At 38.3% G+C, this 25107-nt stretch overlaps 1 protein-coding gene across 1 annotated transcript in view; it reads right to left on the reverse strand.

Moving 5' to 3' along the window:
* Positions 1–1996: 1996 nt before the first annotated feature.
* The window catches only part of LOC126470196 (cilia- and flagella-associated protein 20), a 68030-nt gene continuing 44919 nt past the window's right edge, over positions 1997–25107 (reverse strand). Inside the window, exon 2 of the mRNA XM_050097860.1 lies at positions 1997–3129. Coding sequence (XP_049953817.1) covers positions 2824–3129 — 306 coding nt within the window. The 3' untranslated portion in view covers positions 1997–2823. The remainder of the gene's footprint in view (positions 3130–25107) is intronic.

Below are 25107 nucleotides of genomic sequence, written 5' to 3' on the forward strand. Positions count from 1 at the left end.
AGGTCAGTTGGACCAGAGCACCCAATCCACTCCATATAAACACAGCCCACACCATTATGGAGCCACCATCAGCTTGCACAGTGCCTTGTTGACAACTTCAGTCCATGGCTTCATGGGAGTCAGTGCAACTCTTGAACCCTACCATCAGCTCTTACCAACTGAAATAGGGACTCATCTGACCAGGCCACAGTTTTTCAGTCATGTAGGGTGCAAGCAATATGGTTATGAGCTCAGGAGTTGTGCTGCAGGTGGTGATGTCCCATTAGCGAAGGCACTCTCATCGGACATCTGCTGCCATAGCCCATTAACGCCAAATTTCACCGCACTGCACTAATGGTGATGTTTGTTATATGCCCCACATTGATTCTGTGGTTATTCCACAAAGTATTGCTTGACTGTTAGTTCTGACAACTCTACTAAAACGCCACTGCTGTCAGTCATTAAGTGAAGGCCATTCGGCAACAGTGCTGTCCGTGGTGAAAGGTAATGCCTAAAATTTGCTATTCTCGGCACTCTCTTGACACTGTGGACCTCAGAATATTGAATTCACTAACAATTTCTGAAATGGAATGTCCCATGCATCTAGCTCCAACTACTCTTCTGCATTCAGAATCTGTTAATTACTGCCATGTGGCCATAATCATGGTGGAAACCTTTTCACATGAATCACCTGAGAACAAATGACAGCTCTGCCAATACATTATCCTTTTACACCTTGTGTACACGATACTTCTGCCATCTATATATGTGCCTATCACTATCCCATGACTTTCATCACCTCCATATTACAGTAGATGCAGAAGTTCTATCCCCATATATGCTGTACTAGCAGAAAAAACATAAGTAATAAACAAGATATGATCAGTGAAGCCCAGCATGGTACACATCCAAATTGCATCAGAGATGGAAGAAAGTGGTGCTCATCAGACTCAGAATACACACACGCACTCTCACACACTCTTGCAAACGCTACTCACACACACATCTACAGTCTCAGGCAACTGAAACCTTTAGTTGCCTGAGACTGCAGTCATGTGTGAGAGTTGCATTTGCATGAGTGTGTGCATATGTGTGTCTATTGTTGACAAAGGCCTTAATGGCTGAAAGCTATAATTTTGAGAGTCTTTTTTGTTGTGCCTATCTGCAACTCAGCATCTCTGCTCTATGGTGACTAGCAACTTTCCTTCTCATAATATTGTTACATTCCATCCTGGATTTCCATTCTTTGATCATGGCCATAACCCTTTGTCCTAGTTCTCTGTCTGCTACTCCTAATAATTTTTTCACCTGGGTCAGAAGACATGTCACTTGATTTGCACATGACAGCAGGCTCTCCAGAAAAGCTTGTCCACAGTACATTAGCCTGCCAGAGCCTGAATAGTTCAACAATACATGTCAAACATCAGCAGAGCTATGCTCAAGCATCTTAGCCCTGACCTGAGGGCTTCTGCATCTCAAAGCCTGGGATACAAAAGACCAATTTTCATACTGATCTTGTGCCAACAGTGCCTTCTCATCCCTAATCAACACCACAATTTAGCAGTCTGCCTGTCTTTGTGTCACCAATAATACATTTAGAAACACATACAAAAACTGTTCCAGTTTTCCAATGTCACGAGAAACAGAACTGATGAGTAATGAAAATTATGGCAGGGTAAAATTGCATGAGGTATGTTTATGGAAAATGGCTTTTCTGGGTAAGAGTAGTAGTAGCAGTAGTTGTAGTTTTTGTCTAAAAGATTTACAGCTGTGGTTTCTATTGAGACAAAATAAACAAAGATCTAAAAGTGTGAACTGTGTGTAGTTCAAATCTTCCAAACCAAGATAAAAGATCCAGTGTGCTTTTTTGTCAAATATGCTTATGGTTCATATTAATTTCTGTAATAAGTAATATTTTTTTTTTTACAAAAAGATATAATTTAAGAGAAAAATTAAGTAATTTTTATTCACATTTTACAAGGAAAAAAGTAAATAAATAAAAAATGAAAAACCCAATTTATTTACACATATCAAGATAACAGCTGTGCACAACAAAAGGAAATAATGCTAAATGCAAATAATTATAATAAAATCTAGTCAATAAATTGTCAAGTGGGTCTACTATCTACATTCAACATGTGTCAATCTTAGCAGGGAATTTCTTATTGCCTACGTCATCATTTAATGTCCTTTCTTTACATTTTTATTACTTACATTATTAATCTTTTGTTTTGGTGTGATAAATTGCCTCTATGTTACTAAAATTCTCAAAAATTAAATTTAATGGAAACTGGATCAATTATACAGTTTGTGCTGCTATATGTATAAATGAGGTATATAATATCCAAATATGAAATGTTGAGAACAGTAGTAAACTTATTTGCAAAAAGCCACTGATATTAAATAACATCAATGTTCTTTGGTTTGTACGCTTATTGATGTTTTCACCAAAAGGAAGGCATTAGTATCAAGTGCTAAAACACACACATTCAAGATCACTCTCTGATCCAATAACACAACTTGTCTTGACAAAAATAAATTCAGAAACTAAAGAACATCTTTTGTATGTGTCTGTGTACCAACTAAGACTTCATAATTAACAAGCAGACATTTGTTTATTTCTTCATAACTGTTACTTTTCGGCAAGTGTTTGTGAGAGTTGTTACTGTCATACAGTACACGTAACAAAGAAATACTGTGAGAATCACATACGTCACTTATGTAATGATGAATTATGATCTTGAATAAGAATGATTATCTGAGGATCCATTAAGAACATCTGTGTATCAATGACACGTCTACAAAACCATTTATCCATTTCTGTCAACCCATGTTGTTGCAACACTATGCCTTTGCTTTATTTTGTATTGGGAGAAATAATTTGAATTCTGCTGGCAGTTCATCCTCAGAATATAACCTGTCTGAGAAATAAACTCTCCTTATTCTACAATTTGCATGAATCTGTACTCGCAAAGTTTCAATATAATTTGTCCCATAAGCTCTGCGAGTAAAATCTGCCAAGTTAAACTGTATTTGGTTCCATCCATCGTCCAGCCGCATTGGCATTGTGCAAATAAAAGGCTTAACACGAGTAGTGGATTGGTAGTTACTTGCACGAAATCGTCTGCGAACATTTTTGTCATCCAGAATCTGTAAGAAAAAATTATTCTTCGTTAATACATTTTTCATTCAAAGACAGAAACGTTTTTAAAGATATCTGACATTATGTGATACGTAACTTAGAAATTCTAAGATGTTTAAAAGAATGAGGCTATTTCCTTGTCTTCATAATCCTTAAGCCCACAATTGAAAATTTGATATTTTATATGCCCCTGTTCATGAGAAACATTTGGTAACATAGCCACAGGAGAAGTAGTAGTTTATTTTATTATTATGCTAAGAATAATAGAGTGGGGATTTTCTGTGTATTGAAGGAAACACATATACAGGAAAAAACGCCGAATGATGGTGAGCAGTCCCCTTATCCTTAAACACAATATGTGGAAGAAAAAACATCAGAAATCATGTTTTTCTTCTTCTTATTATTATTATTTAAATTATTATTCTTCAGCTGCCTTATGCTTTCAAGTGTTGGGTCATACTTAAATTCATGGTGTATTTTGAGCACTGAAAGCTATTCTTCAAGTGATTAGCATTTTTTTGTAATTGCTGTTTGTAATAGCAGTTCCTCCTGCTCCGGGGTACAATTGCAGAGACTTGAGGCGCAGATAATTTGTACTGGATTTGTTTGCCCATATTAACATTTTGAATACTTGTGGAGGTTACTAAAATATTTGGTTAGTGCTTCCTACTGGTGCCTGGACAAAGGGAAAAATGTTTTCTCATATGTAGAATGCATTCGACCATTTCTTTCTCCTACTCTAGGGATGTTGTCAGTTACAACTGACACACCCACCACTATGTAATGGAAAGTCTCAGTTCGCAATCAGCAGGAGATAATGAGTGGCTTGTTGCTCTGAATGGAATATAACACAGAGCCAATAAAGTGTCAGAAAGGTAATAAGAAGTAAATTATCATGAAAAGAAAAACAAGAAACAGTTCCAAGCACTAGCAAATATAATCATTTGAAATGATGAGAGAAGTAATTTTTGAGCAAGTTTAGTTTTAGTTATTTCCATATTATGTTTGCCCATATGTGGAAAATCTTGCTATAATTTGGTAAGCATAAATTCATTTATTTAATTCTCGAGTGGTGGTAGTTAGTGTTTAACGTCCCGTCGACAACGAGGTCATTAGAGACGGAGCGCAAGCTCAGGTTAGGGAAGGATTGGGAAGGAAATCGCCCGTGCCCTTTCAAAGGAACCATCCCGGCATTTGCCTGAAACGATTTAGGGAAATCACGGAAAACCTAAATCAGGATGGCTGGAGACGGGATTGAACCGTCGTCCTCCCGAATGCGAGTCCAGTGTGCTAACCACTGCGCCACCTCGCTCGGTAATTCTCGAGTAAGAGTGCTGATTTTCATAAGGTGGGCAGGCTCGCAGTGCACTTTGTGCACATGCAGGGAATAGCCATCTTCATGTTACCAAGGTAAACATGTACAAGCATAATCACAGTTTAATCTTAGTTTAATTCAACAATGATAAAATAAACTTAAATTATATGGGCTAAAGCACTGTTTAATTAAACAATAATAAAATTAACTTTCCAGAGAAGAAGAAAGAGTGAAAGAGATTACAATGGTGAGTGGAGTAGAGTGACATTTTAAGTAAAAGGAGGGTGAGTTAAGAGGCTGGTGTGTGTGGGCAGCAGACACGAACTGGGTAGAAACAAGAAGAGAGGCAGACAGAGGATAAGGCCCACAGAGTTGCAGGAACAGAGAATATACTCCAGTGCAGTGTCACTTACTAGCTGCAGAATTCAGAAAAGATAGTATTGGGAAACTAATCAAAATGGTATAGGTTGTGGAGTAGCCATTGAAGTCACAGTGTGTTAGGTATCATGTGCAGAAATTAAGGCTTCAGTTGACATTTTGCCAGTTTGATAGCAGAAATTCATCTGAATGGATAGTTTTTTTGTGGTCAAGCCCATGTAGAATGTGCTTTAGTGGTTTGAATGAAATTGGCGTTTTGTTATGTGGTGTAGTAAGTCGAGGTTTTGTGACACTAGAGATAGAGAATCAGTGACAAAGGGGAGCAAAGGTCATTATTTTGTCAGGGGTGGCAGGAGGGAAAGCGACACTTTGTGGGTGATGGAGTGGGCGCCTCTTTCCTTGGCTCGGTGCGTGAGATGTGAGCGAAACATTGGTGGTTCCACTATCTGCCATTTATTGAGACATAAGACCCTTTAAACAGCGTGCACATTTCAGTGATCACTGATATGGTGACAGCTTGTGTTGCAGCGGAGCACCAGGGAGGCTATTCTTCCCTCAGTACTGTGCCCATGACCATCTGTGGCGGCAGAGCGGTCTTTTCCTTGTCAATTCGCTTGCTGCGTTATTAAAAAGCAGCTACGGTTTGGCACGGAGGCTCCATCCCAGTATCAAAACAGTGACCCTCAGGTTCGGCGCCTTCATCAGCCTCTAGATTCTTTCCTCAGCCTCTAGATTCACAGGTCACCCATTTGGTGAGGCCGCAATCCCTTTGTCCTCACCAGCCATCTGGGTAAGTACCATGTGAACTTTTTTCTGACAGCATCTTGGGTGGCATCTTCTGCACTGATCTATTGGCGCTGTACCGACATCTACCTCTGTCGAGCAGTGTAGCCAGCTAAGTCGTTGCAGTGAAGTATGATGTACGCTGACTAACCATCAGTCCATCTATCAAGGTGATGCTTCTTCTTTCTCCCCTCAAAGGACCTGCCATGCCTGTTTGTTGGAGGTATTTATTCAATGTTTTAGCCAATGTCACGAAGTTTCTAGGGTGGCAACTGACTCTTCGGTCATTGATTTATGCTTCTCATATTGGGCAGAAACTTGAACAGTGTCAGCACTTGTGCTGGCTTTCCTTTTTTACTTCTATACTGGTGTGGTTGGGCACTGCACTGTCGTCCTCCCCTCCACGTTGCCAGCTACGTCATGCACATGAATTCAGTATGCTGACAGTTCCTGGAGCACTGACCATTGATGTGCAAAAAGCGATGGTCGTTATTCTCCTTGGAAGCATTGCCCATCTGTTCGGTATTTGATCTGTTGAAATGCTGACTGCTGCTGTGCAAAATTCGCTGGTCATCAGCTTTCTTGTTAGACAGCTGCCACTTCAAAACGTTGTGGCTTAATGTGTCAAAGTCTCTAAAATGTTCACTCAACCTATAATAAGTCTTTACGTATTTTTTTGCCTGATCTCTGCTTTGAACAATCATTAACAACATGTAATTATTATTCACAACCATAAACGATACATAATTATTATACAGCTTAAGTGATCGTGCCTTTGGTGGATAACAAATGGGCAGGAATGGATGTTGGTGGGCTAATGTATGCTACAGTTCATGCATGTAGATCTTTCACAAGGATGTGAACCATGGACCAATGTTTGAGAGGGTGAGAGTAACACTGGCATTTGAAGTGCTAGTGGAAACATGATTTAGTTGTTCAGTATGATGTGAAATGTGACCAGCTGTGAAACCAGATTAAAACTGTGTCCTGAACTGGAACTTGAGCCCAGAACCTTGTCTTGTAGGAGCACTGCTTTTACAATCAGACAGATGACATAAGGTTTTCAGTTGGAGACTTGGTGAGACAATCAGTTTTAATCTGCCAGGAAGCTTCAAAACAGTGTACACTCTGCTTTACAGTGAAGAATTTGTTCTGGAAACAAGCCCTAGTCTTATGTTAAGCTGTTACTCCAATATATCATTTCTCTTAGTAGTTGTAACCCAACAAGGTATGCAGCTGAGCTGCACTAGATTTTGTGAAACAGGAGATAAGGTTCTGGTAGAATTTAATTTTTGTAGGTGTCTTGTGACGGATAGCTCATTTGTCATTTGATTGCTCCAGTTGTCAGAATTACTGAGCAAGGAAGGTCCACTTCTTTGTGCCTGCTCAGAAGGTGTGCATTGGGATGGAGAGGGTGGGGCGGGGTGAGAGAGAGGGAGAGGGAGGGGGGGAGAGAGAGAGAGAGAGAGAGAGAGAGAGTGTGTGCTCTGAGGATTTCGTTTGTAAGCTAGGTAACTTTTTGCATTCTACATATCTACGTGTTTGGAAGACAAATGGTAACAAGAGACAGAAGGTAACAAAGCAACTACTGTTGTAGCAAGCCGCAACAAAAGAATAACTAGAGTTCTCCCATATCTCATCACTGCCAAGAAACGAAAGGTACAAGCATCTTGATGGGAAATGTAAAGCATACTGAACTAAAGACTTTTGTTATATTAAGACTGTCTTTCGATTCTAGCTAGTTAATGCCTTTGCTAATATATGACATAGCATTTTTCCTAGTTGTGCATATTTTGTGAATGGATTCACTGTGTATAACTTTTAGAAAGTTATTATGCAAAATGAAATGCAAGTTGGATTCTTCCAAGGCAGCACAAAAGGTGAGCATGCCTGAGATTTTAACCAGAGGATGAAGGAGGCATACAGAGAGCAGCATTTCACAGCACCATATTTTGCTAAAGTCATTGCTATGAAGTGGAATGTGAAAGAATCAAGGACTTGCCATGGTCCAGACAGGTGCCTGTTGTCACTAACAACACTGGTTTTACTTGTGGATTGTCTTATTCATCAGAATCCTCTTATCGCTGCATCTGAAAATTTGCCAAAGGCCCCAAAAAATCACATGTGTGTGTGTGTGTGTGTGTGTGTGTGAGTGCACGGTGCGCATGCAAGCCAAACCAGAATTAGATACAATATACAAAATATGAAACTGATGTCTTGCCATGATTTGGTATGTAATGAGACATCGGCTCACCGCTTTGACCCTGCCTCTAAATAGGTGACCATGAAGGAGTGCCATACCTGCTTCCATTATCTAATTTGTCATATTGCAATGCAATATTACTGATGGTAATGACCACAACAACAGTGATAACCAAGATAATACAGAATGTACTGTAACAGTAAATGTCATTTGACGTATTTGTAAAAGTGAGAGAAGCATGGACTTGCACCCATCCTCCCCATGCACTGCTGTCATCTTCTGCTGGTGCACATCTCAGAGCTCATGCCATATCTCATCAACTACTCATTATATAAGCATGTCTGCATCTTCATGGTTGTGAATTTTCAGACTCATTCCAAATCCCTGATAATTCTCCTTTATGATGTTATCTAGGAAGCACTGTGTGTAAATGAATCACAAACACTGGAAGAGGCCAAGTGTTGCTCCCTTCATAATATTCGCATTGAACTAATAAACTTTCCTTTTCCTAACAATGCTTTACTCTGTTTTCATAGCCTCATTCCTCAATCCAGTAGTCAGTTTTCTGATTTCCATTCTTTAATGCTTCTGTAAAGTATTTTACAACATAAATTATTTTGTGCAAGACTTCATCGCACTTTTCCCCAGCAGTATTTCAAATTGTATTGTATTGTAAAAAACTAGGTATTTATTTACTTTCATTTTCCTGGTACTCATTTCTCTTAGCTTCTGTAGTACAGGTGTTTTAAAACTTTCTTCTTCTGAGTTGTTTTCTTTCCAATCTTTTATGTCCTCTGCTCATATGATAGGCTTTTGTCTCTTGGTTTATTTTTAACAAAATTTTATGGCTTCATGTTTCTGCATTTTTTTATTTCAGTAAAATATTCTATTAAACTGTATCAAAATGATAATTCAATTGAGAACACTACTAAATTATGAGACAGAATTGCTGGCTAGTACTTACAGTTAAAAAGGAAGGCCAAGTCACTCAGAAATGAATGAGAGAGACCCACTTGTAATGGGGATGAGGGCTTTTGAAGATTACCTATTCAGTTCACATGATCATCAATTATATCGACTATTATCAATTGATTCAGATGCCTACCTAGCAGGGTATAGCAACCAATTTTACCCTAATGGAGGTGGTGACGCTTTGTGGCACTTCATGAGACATCAAAAGTATTTTAGGGGCCATCTAGAGGATAGACCAGTCAATCACCATCCATAATTCACAGAGATTGGTTGTAGATGTTCACAAAGGACAGACAGTGGCAGACGTACTAGGGTCCAAATTCATACAGTATAAACACTACCACACAAAAAATACTTCCAAAATGTACTTGCCTAGAGCTCGTTAGGACATAGAAATCATTGTGGTAATCATTACATTTTACCCTAAGACTGAGGTAGCAATGTATACAATCAGCCCAGGCAACCTCCTTCAATGCTTCAAGTATCCAACTGGGATTTCCCAACACACATACCAGTCTCTGAGACATGTAATGTGCAGTGAGCAGAAGTACACTTATAAGGTTGTCACTTTTGTAACCAGTAGCAAGGTAGTAGCTTGGCATGGAATGATTGCTAACAGGTGATTGTTGTTGCACAGCATTTAATCAATCAAACAATGGAAAATCCAGGATGGAATGTAACAGTGTGGCTACAGATGCCTGAGACTACAGTTGTGTGTGTGTGTGTGTGTGGTCTATTTTTGACGAACGCCTTAAAGGCCAAATGTTATTCGTGACAGTCTTTCTGTTATGCCTATCTGCAACTCAGTATCCCTGCTATATGGTGAGTAGCATTTAATCGGCTTGAGACATTCGGTAAGCTGATAGCAACCACAGTCTTCACGAATTTTATGCTCACTGTGACAGCAGTATTCCCCGAATTAGAGGTGAATCCCATTGGCATACAAAAATCACAATACCCTTACAACCTCAAATATGGAGTATCCCACAAGTTGTGCTCCCACAGTCTGGCCATTTTGCAGTTCGTTATCATGCTGGCCATTTTGCCATTCTCTATCATGCTGATTGCAAGTACAAGGTCTGATGACATCTGAGCCATACATGGTAAAGTAGTGAACTTGCTATAACAACAGTACTGTTCTCTTTCCAATGCAGCAATGGTGCTACTGATTACTGTGCCAGTGCCTTCTGTCATGATTGTTCCTATGATCACAGTCAATCTACAAACATATGAACTTAACCGAAAGATTAAACACATCTGTAATTGCTCATAGTAAGACAGAACATTTGTAGCAATAGAAAAATAGATTTCCAGTTACAAGATATGCTCATAATCAACCAGCGAAAAGTGTATGAGAATTACTATGAGATTCTCATTGGGGAAAGAAGATAACAATATCATTGGTTCAAAACAAGAATTGTGCAACTGCAAATAATATTACTTTCAGAAGCAGAAAACTAGAAAACAATTGTTTTGGTTGACTTCTTAAGACAGCTTATTTACAAAAATTAATTTTTAAAATAGTTTTATATTACTAATAATTTATGCAGTTCAGAAATGGAAAGAGTTTTTACAGTGGGATTAAGATTAACAGAAATTCCAATTTGAAATGCATTTTACATGCAGACGATAATACATTGCAGGCGGAGAAAGATAATGATGTACAAAGGGGAATACATTTATTAGGCAAGATTTGTTAAGAGTACCATATGACAATTTTGGAAAAGAAGACAAAATCAATGGTTTCTACAGGAAAACAACCTGTGTGGACAAAAACCGTTACTAAATAACATAGCAGGTAAAACATTTTAGGTATTTAAATTGAGGCATCACATAAAAATATGATGCAGATACTGATAAAGAATAAGTAAAGTTTAGGAATATATGTGGAACGATTAAAAGATGTCTAAAAAATAAAATGAGGAAAGAAACAATGTTGAAATTATGAGCAACAGAGATGACATTTCTAAGAGCAGTAAAGAAATGCACAAGAGATTCCAAACCTCAAAAATTAGGGAAGAACTGGATATATTTAATATTCTGAATAAAATACAAGTAATTGGAACAAGCATCTCAGAAGAATGAGTGAAGAAAGATTACCTCTCCAGATAAGAAAATTTAACCCATTTTGAAACATAAGTCAAGAAAAACCAAGGAAGCCATGGGAAGTGTAAAAAAACACCAAATCTGCTATATTTCAGTCATCTGACAGGTTGGTTGATACTCTGCAACGGCTGCTATCAATGGCTCTTTTGAAAACATAGCTATTTACTGCATTTCAACTGGATTACCTTCTGAACTGCTGCTCTACAAATTACTGACTGATTTGCTTGACCCTACACTATCTGGATTATTCTCTTGGTGTGTTCATTTATGAAAGTGTGATTGCAACTTCAAATGCAACACAGGCACAACAAGAGCAACTACAAAAGCAAATGCTGGAACAACCACTACAACAAAGGCAGCAGGTGCAAATTATAGAATGATAGCATCTTATATTATAGCAGCTCGTAAAACCAACACAGCACTCCTCTTCATACAGAAAGTGGACTGCGACTGATGCTACAGACGTCTGCAGCTCACTTCCACACAATTAGCATAACCAATGTTGTTAAACAGAGTGCTTTTCTGCTATCTGCTAACACCCATAATACTGTGTCTTCTACAAAAATTACACTCTCACAATACACATGAGTGTTAAGATTTGTCTGGAATCCATAGTTTTCTCTCTAAGTATAACATCAGTAAACATGTGTTATAGAAGCTAGGCATAGATTTTTTAGTTGTCACAAGAAGTTGTATCAGTCATAGGCTGCACAGGAAGCTGATCTCAAGAGGTTGACCTGTAAGTGTGAGTTTTTTTTGTGAAAATCAAAACTGTAAACAATACTATGCTAAATCGCTAGTATGTACAGGTAAAAATTACATATGCACTCAATATGGAAGTTGACGCCCAGGCACTGAAATTTCAAATCCTACTCTCAAAGGAGTGTTAACAACAGTGAAGACTTTTGAAATGTCAGATGCAGCAAAGCACTATTTTTGTACCTTCTATAAAATCATTTAAAATATCTAGTGCAGCATGATAGAATTTTGATGAAAATGAAACAGAACCCATAAAACAACATTCCCATTCATGCCAAAGTAAGTGTGATAAGAACTCATCAAGTTTATCTTCATTATCCAAATTGGGATGCAAACCACAATGTCCATTTAGGGAGAAAGTGCTTGCAAAAAAATCAGCAGAGGCACATATTTAACTCAAGAGTCTTCACATAGTCACTCTACCAACCAATCTCACTATAACAATAGTGGGAAGTGGTATCCAGAGAGTCCAGACTGTTTTGATAAACACATGTGCACTTAGTGCCCATATAGAGAAATGGGCTGTGTACAGTGCTGTAAACATGCGGTGGAAGTTCACGAAAGTGGCATTATGTCATAACAAAACATATGCAGCCACAGCTGAAGCATTTTACAGAGCAACCGCAAAAGTTTCCTCTCCCACTAACAATCAACACCCATATAATAAAATTTCTTGTTGACACCAGTACAACAACTTCTATGCTCAGATTGATTCTCCATGCCTCTTCTGCAGACATTATAAATGTTATAATCCTACAGCAAGCACCACACTGCACATATGTGGTAAATGCACATTTACAGCATTGTACAAATAAAATTCAGCCATCTGCGTACTTTCCCATCTGCGCAAGACATGGACGCTTTTTCGTCTTTAGGTTTTAAAACAGTAGGTGACAGCAACGTTTCCTCAGCAACTGTTCCATCAATGAGCTTGACTCACTATGCACCAAATTTTCAGACCTATTTTCACCAGGCTTAGGGTGTGCAAATATTATGTGACTCACATTCAGCTCAAGTCTTCTTTAGAGTGGCAGAAGAATTGCAAGATGACCTCCAGTCAGAATTAGATCAGCTAGTACATCAAGACTGCCTCACACCCATAACATCTACTCAATGGGCAAGACCACTGGTACTGTTATGAAAATCAAATGACTCCCTTGTGTTTGTGCTGATTTTAAATCAACTATAAAAGCAGTCACATTTTGGCATTGATCCCATTCCAAGGCCATAAGAGCTCATACGTCAATATTATGAGATGGAGAGTAATTCTCTAAAACTGATCTATCTGAAGCTTATTTACTATCATTGCTAGACAAACAGGTCCCCAATTCAAGATCATCAACATTCCATTTGGACTGTACAGATACCCCATATTGCCTCTTGGAATTGCCAGTGCACTAGCAATTTTCTAAATTTTTTTGGAGCCGCTAATTCAAATATTCCAAGCACAATTTTGTGTGTATGATGTATTAGTAAGTGGCGCTACAAGAGATTGACATCTGGAGAGCTTAGGCCCACTGTTTCAGAAACTACAACAAAACAGACAAAAGTGCATGTAGAGTACTTAGGCTGCATACCAAGTCATAAAGGACTTTAACTCTCTCAGCAACATGTGGAAGCCCTGGAAAAAAACCAAGTGCCTACAAACTCAAAGATCTTCAGTTATTTCTCAGAAAAATAAATTATTATGCAAAATTTATACCAAATCCCACAAATATACCCAGACCCATAAATAATCTATGCAAGAAAGGTGCAAAATATGAATGGTCACACAGCAGCATCAAGAGCCTTTTCCAAGTTAAAACATTATCTACAGTCCTTATCTAGTGACCTATGACCCAGCAGAATTCCTTAACCTGGCCAACATGTTTTAACATAGCACTGAGGCCGTTCTTTCTCACAAAGGTGATGATGGGCATGAACAGCGCTAATGGAATATGTCTAAAATGCTAACTTCAGCCAAGATCAGTTACAAATTGAAAAGGAGCACTGGGTATCATATTTCACATACAAAAATTCCATATGTTTCTTTATGACACAAAATTTCGTCTCATAACAGATCACAAGCCACTAATTTCCTTGTCCAATCCTAACAACCACCTTCCTGAAAAAATGGCAAAATGTTTAAAATTTCGGGTTCCTCTTCCTCAGAAATTACAATTATTTAATTTTTCTATCGGTGGACTGCACAACAGGCTAATGCTGATGCCCAGTTTAAACTATCTATGGGATTAGATTCCTCATTTGATCTTCGGGACTATATTCCTCATTTGATCTTCAGAAAATGGTGTGCTTCCAAATAGATGATGTCTTACAAAACTGCCTATGAGAGTTTCCTGCCATGCATCCATAATCACAAAGGATACAGCTGAGGACCATAGACTCAAACAACCTGTGAAATACATTTGCCAAGGTTCAGAGAACCCCTCACCCCGCTCCCTTCCAGAACTCAGCACATATTTTTCCCAAAAAAAAAACAGGATCCAGATGGCACTGGAGTACTGATACTGGTATAAGGTGACAATGGCTACCAGATGGTCATCCAGCCACCACTGCATCAGTGTGTCGTAAATTTCCTGCATGCTCACCACTAGGGGATAACACTCTTGAAGATGCTTACAAGTAGCACACCTACTGGCCCATCATTATGCAGGATATCAAGAAGACAGCCTGCTCCTGCAAGATGTGCGTGCTGTGTTTTATCCCTATAAGCACCCCCTCAATGGTTCTGTGCCTGGCCAATGCCACAGTGGAGCTGAGAACGCATCCAAGTGAACTTTTGCGAGCTCCTTCCTTAAACAGATGTGACCCACTCTTCCAAGAGCCTTTAAGTAGTTCAAATGTCAAATATCATAGCAAGAGAGACAATATGTGGCTTACAGAAAATATTTGCCACTAAAAGGAGTCCAAAAACAATCATTTCGGACAATGGCCCTCAATTTTCGTACAATATGTTCTGCCTTGTAATGTTCCTGATAACAACACTATACCACCCAGTCTCCAGCAGTGAAACCAAGTAGTTTGTCCACACCTTTAGGATACAGATGCAGAGGATGCTGCCAGTTGCACCCAAGACTAAGATTATAATCCATAACCTGGGCTCCTACGGGACCACATCGATACTGGGATGCACTTTGGCAGAATTAAAGCAGCACTGACACCGGACCCTCTGAGGCCTACACAATATGCCCTTGCCAGTCTGCTCATCAATGCCACTGCTTGCTGTGTACAGAGGTTTGGGATCATATCCTTAGAAGAGTCCCAAGATGGATACCAGACGTCACCAGAACTGCCCGGAGATGATAAACATTTACAGCTCATGGCACCATGCTGATATATCACAGCTTTCAGCTACGCCCACATTTAGCACAGCCCTCAGACTTTTAGCCTTTTGGATTACTGATGAAATATGATGTGCCTTTGTGGACTCAAACAAATCTAGCAATGTTTTTAATGTTGCCAATACTTTTCAAGATTTCATAAATACATATAATTTCTTGTACATATATGTTCTATAGTGCAGGACTTGTTCAAAATTAAGTATTTTTCATTACTGCTTTATTGTAAACATTTTTAGAAATATTTCTAAATTTATGTATTGTACAGGGAGGTTTTAATTAAACTTTCACCAATTGACAAACATGGTTGTAGAACAATGAAACTTTGTGGAAACATTTGTAAGGACATGCAGAAGAGAAATAATGAATAAACCATTGAAAGAATCACATTTTCATATAAGAGGGTAACATTTGTTAATTGTATATCATGTTTACATTACAGGTTACAATGTTGCTCTATGTGATGACCATCTGCATCCACACTGCACTAGAGATTGCTCTACTGCTGCCCAAAACGATGATGGACCATGGAATGTTCAGCTGTCATGACACAGCTCATACACTGCTTGAAGATACCACATTGATCCAGCATTCTAAGTCACAGTAACTTCTTCAACATTATTTATTTATCGTATGGCAATACATATACAAAACTACTACATGTCAACATTTAAACACTGCTCTCCAGCATAAAATAACGCAAATGACAACAGCTATACACAGATATCAAGATTTGTTATGTATTTTATCACATCATTCGTTGCTATCAGCAAATCTGTGAAATGACCTTTACAGGCACCTGTGTGACACGTCAATACGACATGAGCAATTATCATTCCCCACTACAGTCACACAATGATGATGATTTGCCTCAGTCATAGAGAGTGTCTGCGCATCTGCCATGGTCCGTTCGGACTTAGTTCGGGGTAGTTCAAACAGCCCGAGCCTTATTGAATCCAGAGGGTTTCTTTGGATGCAAGGCAATTTCAGGCATTGTGGAGGACAGTTCTGTTTCCAGCAGTACTTCCTTTCATCAATGGTATTGAATTCAGTTTCCATGAGAGTCCTGGCTGTTACAAGAGTGGATGTCTTGGGCTTTGTCTCAGTCTTTCTTGTTCTGCACATAATACACTGTTCAATATTGGGAGGTCACTGTTTTCAGCAATCTTCTGGTATTCGCTGCAGTTGAGCGCTCTTCCGCCTGATATCAGGTGGTAGAATGTGGCTCAAGACAGCTAACCGGTATGTGGGAGTCAATTGTATTGACCTACTAACAATATGTATAGTCTCATTAAAGTGTATGTCTATCTTTTTTACGTGTGGACTACTATGGCAGACAAGCGCACAATACTCTGCTGCTGACGATACCTAACGAGTGCTGCAGAGCTTATGGTGAAAGTTGTTTTGGCTTTTGAGCTCAGCGGAAGTTTGTGTCAAGTGCTCCTTCAAATACAGTGTCCTATTTATTGTGATCCCAAGGTATTTTGGATGCTAAAGAAAGGTCACTTCAAGGCAAATATCTAAAACCAAGAAGATGACACACCCAGATAATACAGGACTTATAATCTCAAAGATCTGCTGCCTATAATGGATTTGTCTTCTTCAACAATTTGTGGTGCAATTGGCTGTTGGCCTCTCCCAGGAGCAATTATTAAATCGCCAGTTAATTCGGACTCCCATGTTCTTCAGTCCCACTGTGGAAAGAGGACCTCTCCTTAATTAATCAATAACTCACAAAGAGCAGCAGCATCACCGCCATTGTTAAAAAAAGAAAATACAGCTTTACAAGTAAAGCCCACTCCACCTTGTCCAGAACCATGTTAACTGTCTGTAACTGTAATGCACAATGATGCTTGCTTGTGTCTCAACCCTACATCACCGTAGCAATACCAACAACTAACCGTACGTCAGGACACACATTACTAACAATGCATATCCTGTAGCACATGCAGCACACCATCTGAACATATTCCTATTAAATGTGAGTACCCATACAGTACATAGTTTTCCATCTACACTGGCTCAAGTAGCGAAAGTTTAATTATATCCATACTGTATATTAACATTGTTGGTGAGATGGCAATTAAATCAATAAAAACGCTTAATAATGTCAGCATTTTTAATGATATTTACAAATCATGTACTACATGACTATTTTAGGTTATATTGTTTTGTAAATTTTGTTAGTGCAGTAGCATTCTGATTCAATGAAGATACTTCTCCCCATACCTGATGCCTCTCCTCCTCCCTCTTCCCACTCCAATTTAGGTTGATTTCTTCTACAAAGAATTAAGAATGCTCTATGTTATTGGCTCTAACCTGTCTGAATTACATTTGCTTTGTGACTTTCCCAGTATTCTCCTCCCTGTCCTCCCTTCATCACCTTTCCATCAGCCCTCATATAAATTACGTGATTTATTTATACACTTCTGGCTATTGTTTTATCTTTATACGCACTTGCTCCTATTATCCTTACATTTTTTCTAATATTATTTTTGTTATTAATTTGTCCATTCATTTTTAATGTGCACTTTTTAACACAACCAACCATACAAATATGCAACCTGGTGACAGACTTTGGTAGTTAGTTTTTGAAATGGCAGTCCGCCATCAGTTGAGCAGTAGTGTTGAGAATGTAATTATATGACAACTATGTATTAAGGCATGTAAATGATACGTAAACTTCAATGTGAATGTTTCTAAAAGCATCAGAAAATATAATTTTTAATAACTAGTGATATGTTGATATTAGCGAGCTAATAAAGCAATGACGTACTCGGAAGTATCAAGTGATTACAATGTGTCCTTATTTTCCATGTAATAAAGTATGTGTGGCACTACAGAGGGTGTAATAGCTCCTGTATTCATTGACCAGCCTTTTGATGGTAATCACTCTGAAAATACATATCTGAATGATTGACAATAACCTCAACTGCAACTGGAGCTGTCACGTTCATTAAATCATGAGTGGAGATCAACTTATCAGTACCATTTCCTACTATGGAGACACTGGACCAACATGGTATATATATGGAAACAATGCAGGTTCAAACAAAGTAAATAACAACTAGAAACATAATTTTAAAACATGAAGAGGATCAACTTTAACACTCAGCTATTCTAAAATATTGTTTCCAAATCAGCAAGCAGGATAAAGAAAACAGATGGAACAAAGCAAAAGCTTGGTTTTCCTAAATCAACCTCTTATCGTAAAGTAAAAGCGAAAGAAAATGTATTACAGGAAACTGACAATTAAAAATCATCAGTTATTCAGATGTTAACAAGAGATTAAACTGTGTTTAAGGTGGCAGAGCAAAGATTATAGCTATCAACACTAAGAACTTGGCATACAGAATACAACAAAATTTGATAAGTAAAAATGAAATGCATGAGACGTTTCTGCGATGAATGAACAAACGCTGATTAATGTAAAAAGTAAAATAAGGAGGAAGGTAAAATAGGTAGGCACTTAAGAACACCACCACCAGTTTCAGGGAAAGGGGGGAATGTGGGAATAGGAAAAGATAAAGTAGAATAACATGCTAATTGTATAAGCAAGCCTAAGGTGTGCTGTAGGAGACAAAAATTAAATGGTCCACTTGTGAGGAATAGAAGACCAGAAAGGGGCAACAAGAGAGGTAGCAGAGACAAATATGTAATGCAAATCTTACTTTTCATCTGAACGACTGGGATTGTTCATGGTCACAAAGTAATACTCAGATTATGTGAGTTGTTAGATAATTTGCCTTCAAGCTATACAATATTACAATGCAGAATGCTCATAGCTTCTAAATGAGGAACTTTTGACTTCAAAAACTAATATGGCCATGCTTCTTTCCAATTTTCCGTACGACCATGCTTCTTTCCTATTTTCAGTTCCTCATTAATTGTAATTTTAGTAGTAGCCATTTCTCAGTGACCTATTTTTTATCATGGATGCAACAGGCAGAGCTAATAATATTAAACTTCTCACAACTGACCAGCAGCTGTAGAAGATTAGCGATGACTACATTCCCAGATCAATGAAGAGTCACAATATGAGTTGCTATGTGATGAATTAGTTAAAACTGACTACAGCAATAAAAGTTTATGATTGGAACTGAAAATAAATCTGTTTATATCTAGGTAAAGGGGGGGGGGGGGGGGGGCAAGGCTGGTATGGTCTTGAGGAATCTGGCTCCTGCTGGAGGATAAGTCTATTAAAACCTTGAGAAATGTCTCTTCAATTTGCAATTTCTAACTGCATGGCATTCCGGCCCAAGATGCTGGAGTTGGCGGTCGTCTGTGCGTTAGGTGTGCTTGCTTGTGTGTGTGTAAATGATGTGTGTATCTCTCTTTTACTAATGAAGGCTGTGGCTGAAAGCTTTATGTAAGAGTTTTTTAATTGTGCCTGTCTGCAACTTGATGTGTCTTGTTTATGGTAAGTAGCAATCAGTCTTTTCCTACATCATTGAATTTACAAAAGTAGATAGACGAAAGTAAATCTGACCACTTGCTAATAAGAGGAGACTTGAATGGAAGTATGGGGGACACACCAAGACTTGGAATTGGAGGAACATACAGAGAGCACATACAATAAATAATGATGATGGACAGGAACTAAATCATTTTGCAACTTTCATTCAACAATATGAAAATTACCAACACATTCTTTAGGAAAAAAGACATTTATAAATATACAAGGAGTGCAAGAGGTCATGGGTCTTTTATTGATAATTGTATATTAAACTGAAAAGTTAGATCACTTGTGCAAGATCTAAGAGTCCACCAAAGAGCACACAATATTAATTCAGACCACTATTTTGTTATAGTAAAAACAAACCTGTCAACCAGACAGAAGAAACAAGTATGTAAATTACACAACATCAAAGGAGGAGTATCTGTTATAAGATAACAGTATAAAATGTAAGTACCAACAATAAATTGCACAATATCTACATAACAAAATTACACAAAATAATGTAAACACAGAATGGGAAATATCAAGTCATGCATTAACAGAACAGCAATGGAAGGTATACAGGAAAAGAACAAATCCCCAAAAAAAGAAATGTTTCAGAATACGGAATGATGAAATAGAGAATACAATTAAAGAAAAACTAAAAGCTTACCTAATGAATCTACATGATGAGACACAACCAATACATGCAGAAAAATGCAACTTCACCAAAAATAGGAATGAAGAAAGCTCATCAAGAATAATAGGACCAATTTAATTCAACAACAGAAAATTATGTGCATGGCAGACAAGAGATGCCCTATAAACTCATCAAATGACTTAACAAGCAAGAAAGGGATGCTACAAGAATAAGTGTCAAAGATAAAGGGACTTGGATACAATACTACGAAGAACTGTGGACTCGAAAAGATGACAAAGTTGAAGATATAACAACTTCAAAGGACAGATGGGACCAGGGGGATGACATCATACTAGATGTGACACAGGAAGTCCTTAGACAGTTGAAAAACAGAAAAGCTGCAGGATATGATGGAGTCAACTTAGAACTCCTTAAATACAGAGAATTCATATTATGAATGAGGCTCCTGAATGAATGCTGAGACATGAGGGTGGCACTTGAATCTTGGAAGACAGTGGAGGTGACACTATTCTACAAAAAAGCAGGAAGAAATGTCTCTGAGAACCAAAGAAGAATAAAACCTACTCAATGCTTCTTACGAACTCCAAGCTAGAATTATTAACAATACGTAGCTGACACCCTCCTCATGGAGGAACAAAATGGCTACAGAAAGGGATGTATGACAAACAGAGAGACATTGTACTTTTACATGCAGAGCATGGGAAGTTTTTAGTGAGGTTGCATTTGATTATGATCCATTAAGTGACTATGTTAATCACTGAACAGTCATCTTAAGGGAACAGATCAAAAATATAGGCAATGTAATGCATTGAAATGGAAAGAAGAAACTGTTGGTATATGCGGCTTTTGTGGCACTCTCACTTTCAGTAGTCTGTGAGCCAGTAAAACCTCCGAAAACTGTATTTCTGTACAAATGTAATGAACCGAGGCATTTTTTAAACGTAGTTAGAAAATATAATGCATGCTTTCATATTTGAGATATGACGAAGTAATAGAAACACATTCATTATCTACTTACATAGCTGCACTGGATACTTTTTATACATACACACACACATCTCTACAACACTATACGAACAGACATTTGCAAATCACTAGCTTGCTTACTCGCCATCACTCATCATAATAACACTACTGATATGCAAGCACAGCCCCGGGTAACAGCTAATATATACATCACAAAGCTAATAAGCTATACAAACAAGTACCTAAGAAATCTAAAAAGAGTGTAAAGAATGAGTCTCTGAAGTACAGTGTGTTACAATGAGATTCAACACTGCACCCTGGAAGACCACACTTTTTGTCTCACCTGGTTTTAACCCAGCCACAAATTCTAGGAGCACCTTGATTCACCAAGTCTTACTCATTCAGTACAAACAAAGCCATTAGACAGTCTTCATTTAACATTAACTTTCTTCAGATACACTTTATAGCAGTGGTTGTCAAACTTTTTTGCTCAAGGGCCAAACCTGACATTTTAAGGCAACCCTTGGACATATGTACAGATCTTATAATTAATTGATAACTTCTGTAAATTGGTATGTTATGAGCCCGCAACAGACCAGCTATAGTAATGGTGTGATAAGATGGCCGCTTAAGTACTGACCAGTAAAAGTCGGCGCCATTCAGTACACTTTCTGTTGACTCTTCTGTTTAAGATTGCAGCCACCCTACATGATCCCAGATTTGTGACACTGTAATTGACTGATGCAGTACTGTTTTATTCTCTTTGTGAGTGGATTATTAACTGGTTAATAACAGTAACTGTACTTATACTTAAATGCATTATGCAATATGAGACACCAGTGGTTAGCAGATTGGACTCGCACTCGGAAGGATCACGGTTCAAACCCCTGTCTGGCCTTCACATGAAGTTTTTCCAAGACTTCTCTAAACTGCTTGTGGCAAATGCCATTTGGTTCCTGTGAAATGGCATGGCCAATATCCTTCCCCATCCTTCCTTAATTTGAGCTTACCCTCTGTCTCTAATGACCCTGACGTCATCAGTATGTTAATCTCTAATCTTTTTCCTTAATATGATATATGATTAAAAATGTTTGCTAAATGTTTTGAATATCACTTTTCTGCTTCTCAATGCACTGTATTACAACAGCCTCCATTTAATTTCACATTCACTGCTACAAACAAAGATGATCATAATAAGCATTCTTGAGTCCCTGCTACTTTAGTGTCAAAATTTATACCATCACATCTGATTTGTCAGAACTTGCAATAAACGAGAAAGCATTCCCTCTTACAGATCCTCTAAGCTGGCAGTGGCAGTGCTACTATCCCCTCTACTCCTGAGGCAAGATGCCAACTTCACTTAGTTCACTTCCAATTTCACCAACATCAATTAAAATTATGCATATCTAGACATTACTGTCTCTGTTAGTATTTTCGTTTGTTACTGAACAGGAAAACTATAATTTTAAGATGATCTTTTACTTGATGTTTTTGGATTTGGCTGTTAGCTGCTTGATGTATATTTTTATAAAACATGACTGAGGGCCGCATAAATACTCAATTTGGGCCCACTCCTCTATGGCACAACACATCCTCAAACAGTTGACAGCAAATTACATACTGTTAGTGCTTCGACAGTTATATACTACGAGAGATGCAATATTTATTTTCTCATTAAGAAAGACATAATTTGACAATACTACAGATACACAAGAAATACTTGAGCAGTTCATTTATAAAAGCAGTTTATTTGTTGTATTTTTCATTGTCTTCATAAAAAATTTCAGAAAACCAATTTTAGGTACTACAAGCTACACCCCAAGGCAACTGATATGGTTACACTTTTTCACACATTGAAATCCAAAATAATTCTGTTTCAAATAATTCATTGAAATTTACAGTAGAGTTTTCACAGAAGCATCATTTTTTATTTCCGTACTTCTCATTAGTAACTCCAGTTATGCCTTTTTAGCTCTTCATCAGAATATATTCTATCACAGAAATATATTCGTCTTAATCGGCAATTTGAATGTATCTGAATCCTTACAGTTTCCTTATAGCTTGTTCCAAATGCTTTTTGTGTGAATTCAGCTAGATTTATTTGTATTATATTCCAGCCATCCTCCAGTAACAATGGAACACTGCAAGTATGCGGTCTTACTGAAGTACCAGAACGAGAGTTGCTTGCACAAAATTGTCGGCGAATATTTCTGTCGTCTAAGACCTATAATAATATAAAAATTTGTTAAACAGGTATAACTTTAACTGATGGGGTCATGCTAACATAGAAGATTAATATGCAAATACACATTGTGTGGGACTGAATACAAACCAATTGCTATAAAAGTCAGGGAAAATAAAAGTAGCAGAGGTAACAGACTCAGAAACACACTAAGAAAGACGAAACCTTTGACTCTGTCAGAAAGTTTATATCAAGTTCAGAGTCTATCTACCAGGTCCTCTTCTTCTACCACTTTTATAAATGCAATAGAACAGCGAGCAGTTAATATACATAGCAATAAACTGTAGAGCATCTTGTAGAGTATGCAATGAAGTGTGGATTGTGTGCAGCGTATTTATTTGGGGAAAATAGCACACACAGGAAGCAAGACAATATAAATGAGAAAATATAAACGACTGTACAAATAAGGAAAAGACACCCTAAACCCTGTATCAGGAAAGGCAAAAAACTGCATGATGAAAATTAAATGTAACTGTGAAGACTGTTTAGTTAAAACAGACATTATTTGTTGAAGTTACCAGTATTAGCAGTAATGTCTTAAAGACGGCTGTAGTTTGAGGAATGTTAAAGTCTGTGGTGTACAGAAATGCAAGATCAATGTTCTAAGATCATGTTGCAGATCACTGAATGAGACCACACCTGATAAACAGTCAAAAATCTTCACAAAACTTCGGTTCATGTCTCATGCTGCATATCAAAAACAAGATGAGAGAATCACAAGAAGTAATGAGGGAAGCCTAATAAAAACTGTTGTATGCATCAGTAAGAAGTTCTCACGTTATTCAAAATGGTAATTAGAACAGTGTGGTCCCCGATTCCCAGACTGCTGAGTCCTCTAGCAAAAACATAGCTGCACTGATGTTTTCAACTTCTGGAAACAGTACATTAAGAAACAAGGAGGTGATCAGTTGAAAACCAGTATCACTTTGGCCATGTCATACATTGGCTATTATGACCCAGGACTGGGAAGATGGACAATCCCACCCAAAAACAAGAGCATTCACAAATTTTCAGGTCAGAAAAAGCATGCAGTTTGGTACAAAACTTATCATTCAGCAATTAATGAAAAATTACTCCCAAAAAATGAAAGCTCTTGGCAGCAAGCAGAATCTCTTCCATTACAATCTATGGCCTCAAAAGGTGACAAGTGTCATGAGCTTTTAGGTAAACAAGTACATTGTTATAGCCCCTACCTACAATAAGCCCTGGTGATGTCACATTTATTTTATTTTATTCTTCTCTCTCTGATTTTCCAGATGTCAAAAATGAACTCAAAGCACGATAATATGACTACTGATGTAGTACAGTGGAAGTCTTAAATGTGGGTTTTGAACTGAGTGAAAAGATAGGACTAGTGTGTATCTATTAATGGTAACTACACTCCTGGAAATGGAAAAAGGAACACATTGACACCGGTGTGTCAGACCCACCATACTCGCTCCGGACACTGCGAGAGGTCTGTACAAGCAATGATCACACGCACGGCACAGCGGACACACCAGGAACCGCGGTGTTGGCCGTCGAATGGCGCTAGCTGCGCAGCATTTGTGCACCGCCGCCGTCAGTGTCAGCCAGTTTGCCGTGGCATACGGAGCTCCATCGCAGTCTTTAACACTGGTAGCATGCCGCGACAGCGTGGACGTGAACCGTATGTGCAGTTGACGGACTTTGAGCGAGGGCGTATAGTGGGCATGCGGGAGGCCGGGTGGACGTACCGCCGAATTGCTCAACACGTGGGGCGTGAGGTCTCCACAGTACATCGATGTTGTCGCCAGTGGTCGGAGGAAGGTGCACGTGCCCGTCGACCTGGGACCGGACCGCAGCG

The sequence above is a fragment of the Schistocerca serialis genome, chromosome 1, assembly GCF_023864345.2.
Source record: "Schistocerca serialis cubense isolate TAMUIC-IGC-003099 chromosome 1, iqSchSeri2.2, whole genome shotgun sequence".
NCBI lineage: Eukaryota > Metazoa > Arthropoda > Insecta > Orthoptera > Acrididae > Schistocerca > Schistocerca serialis.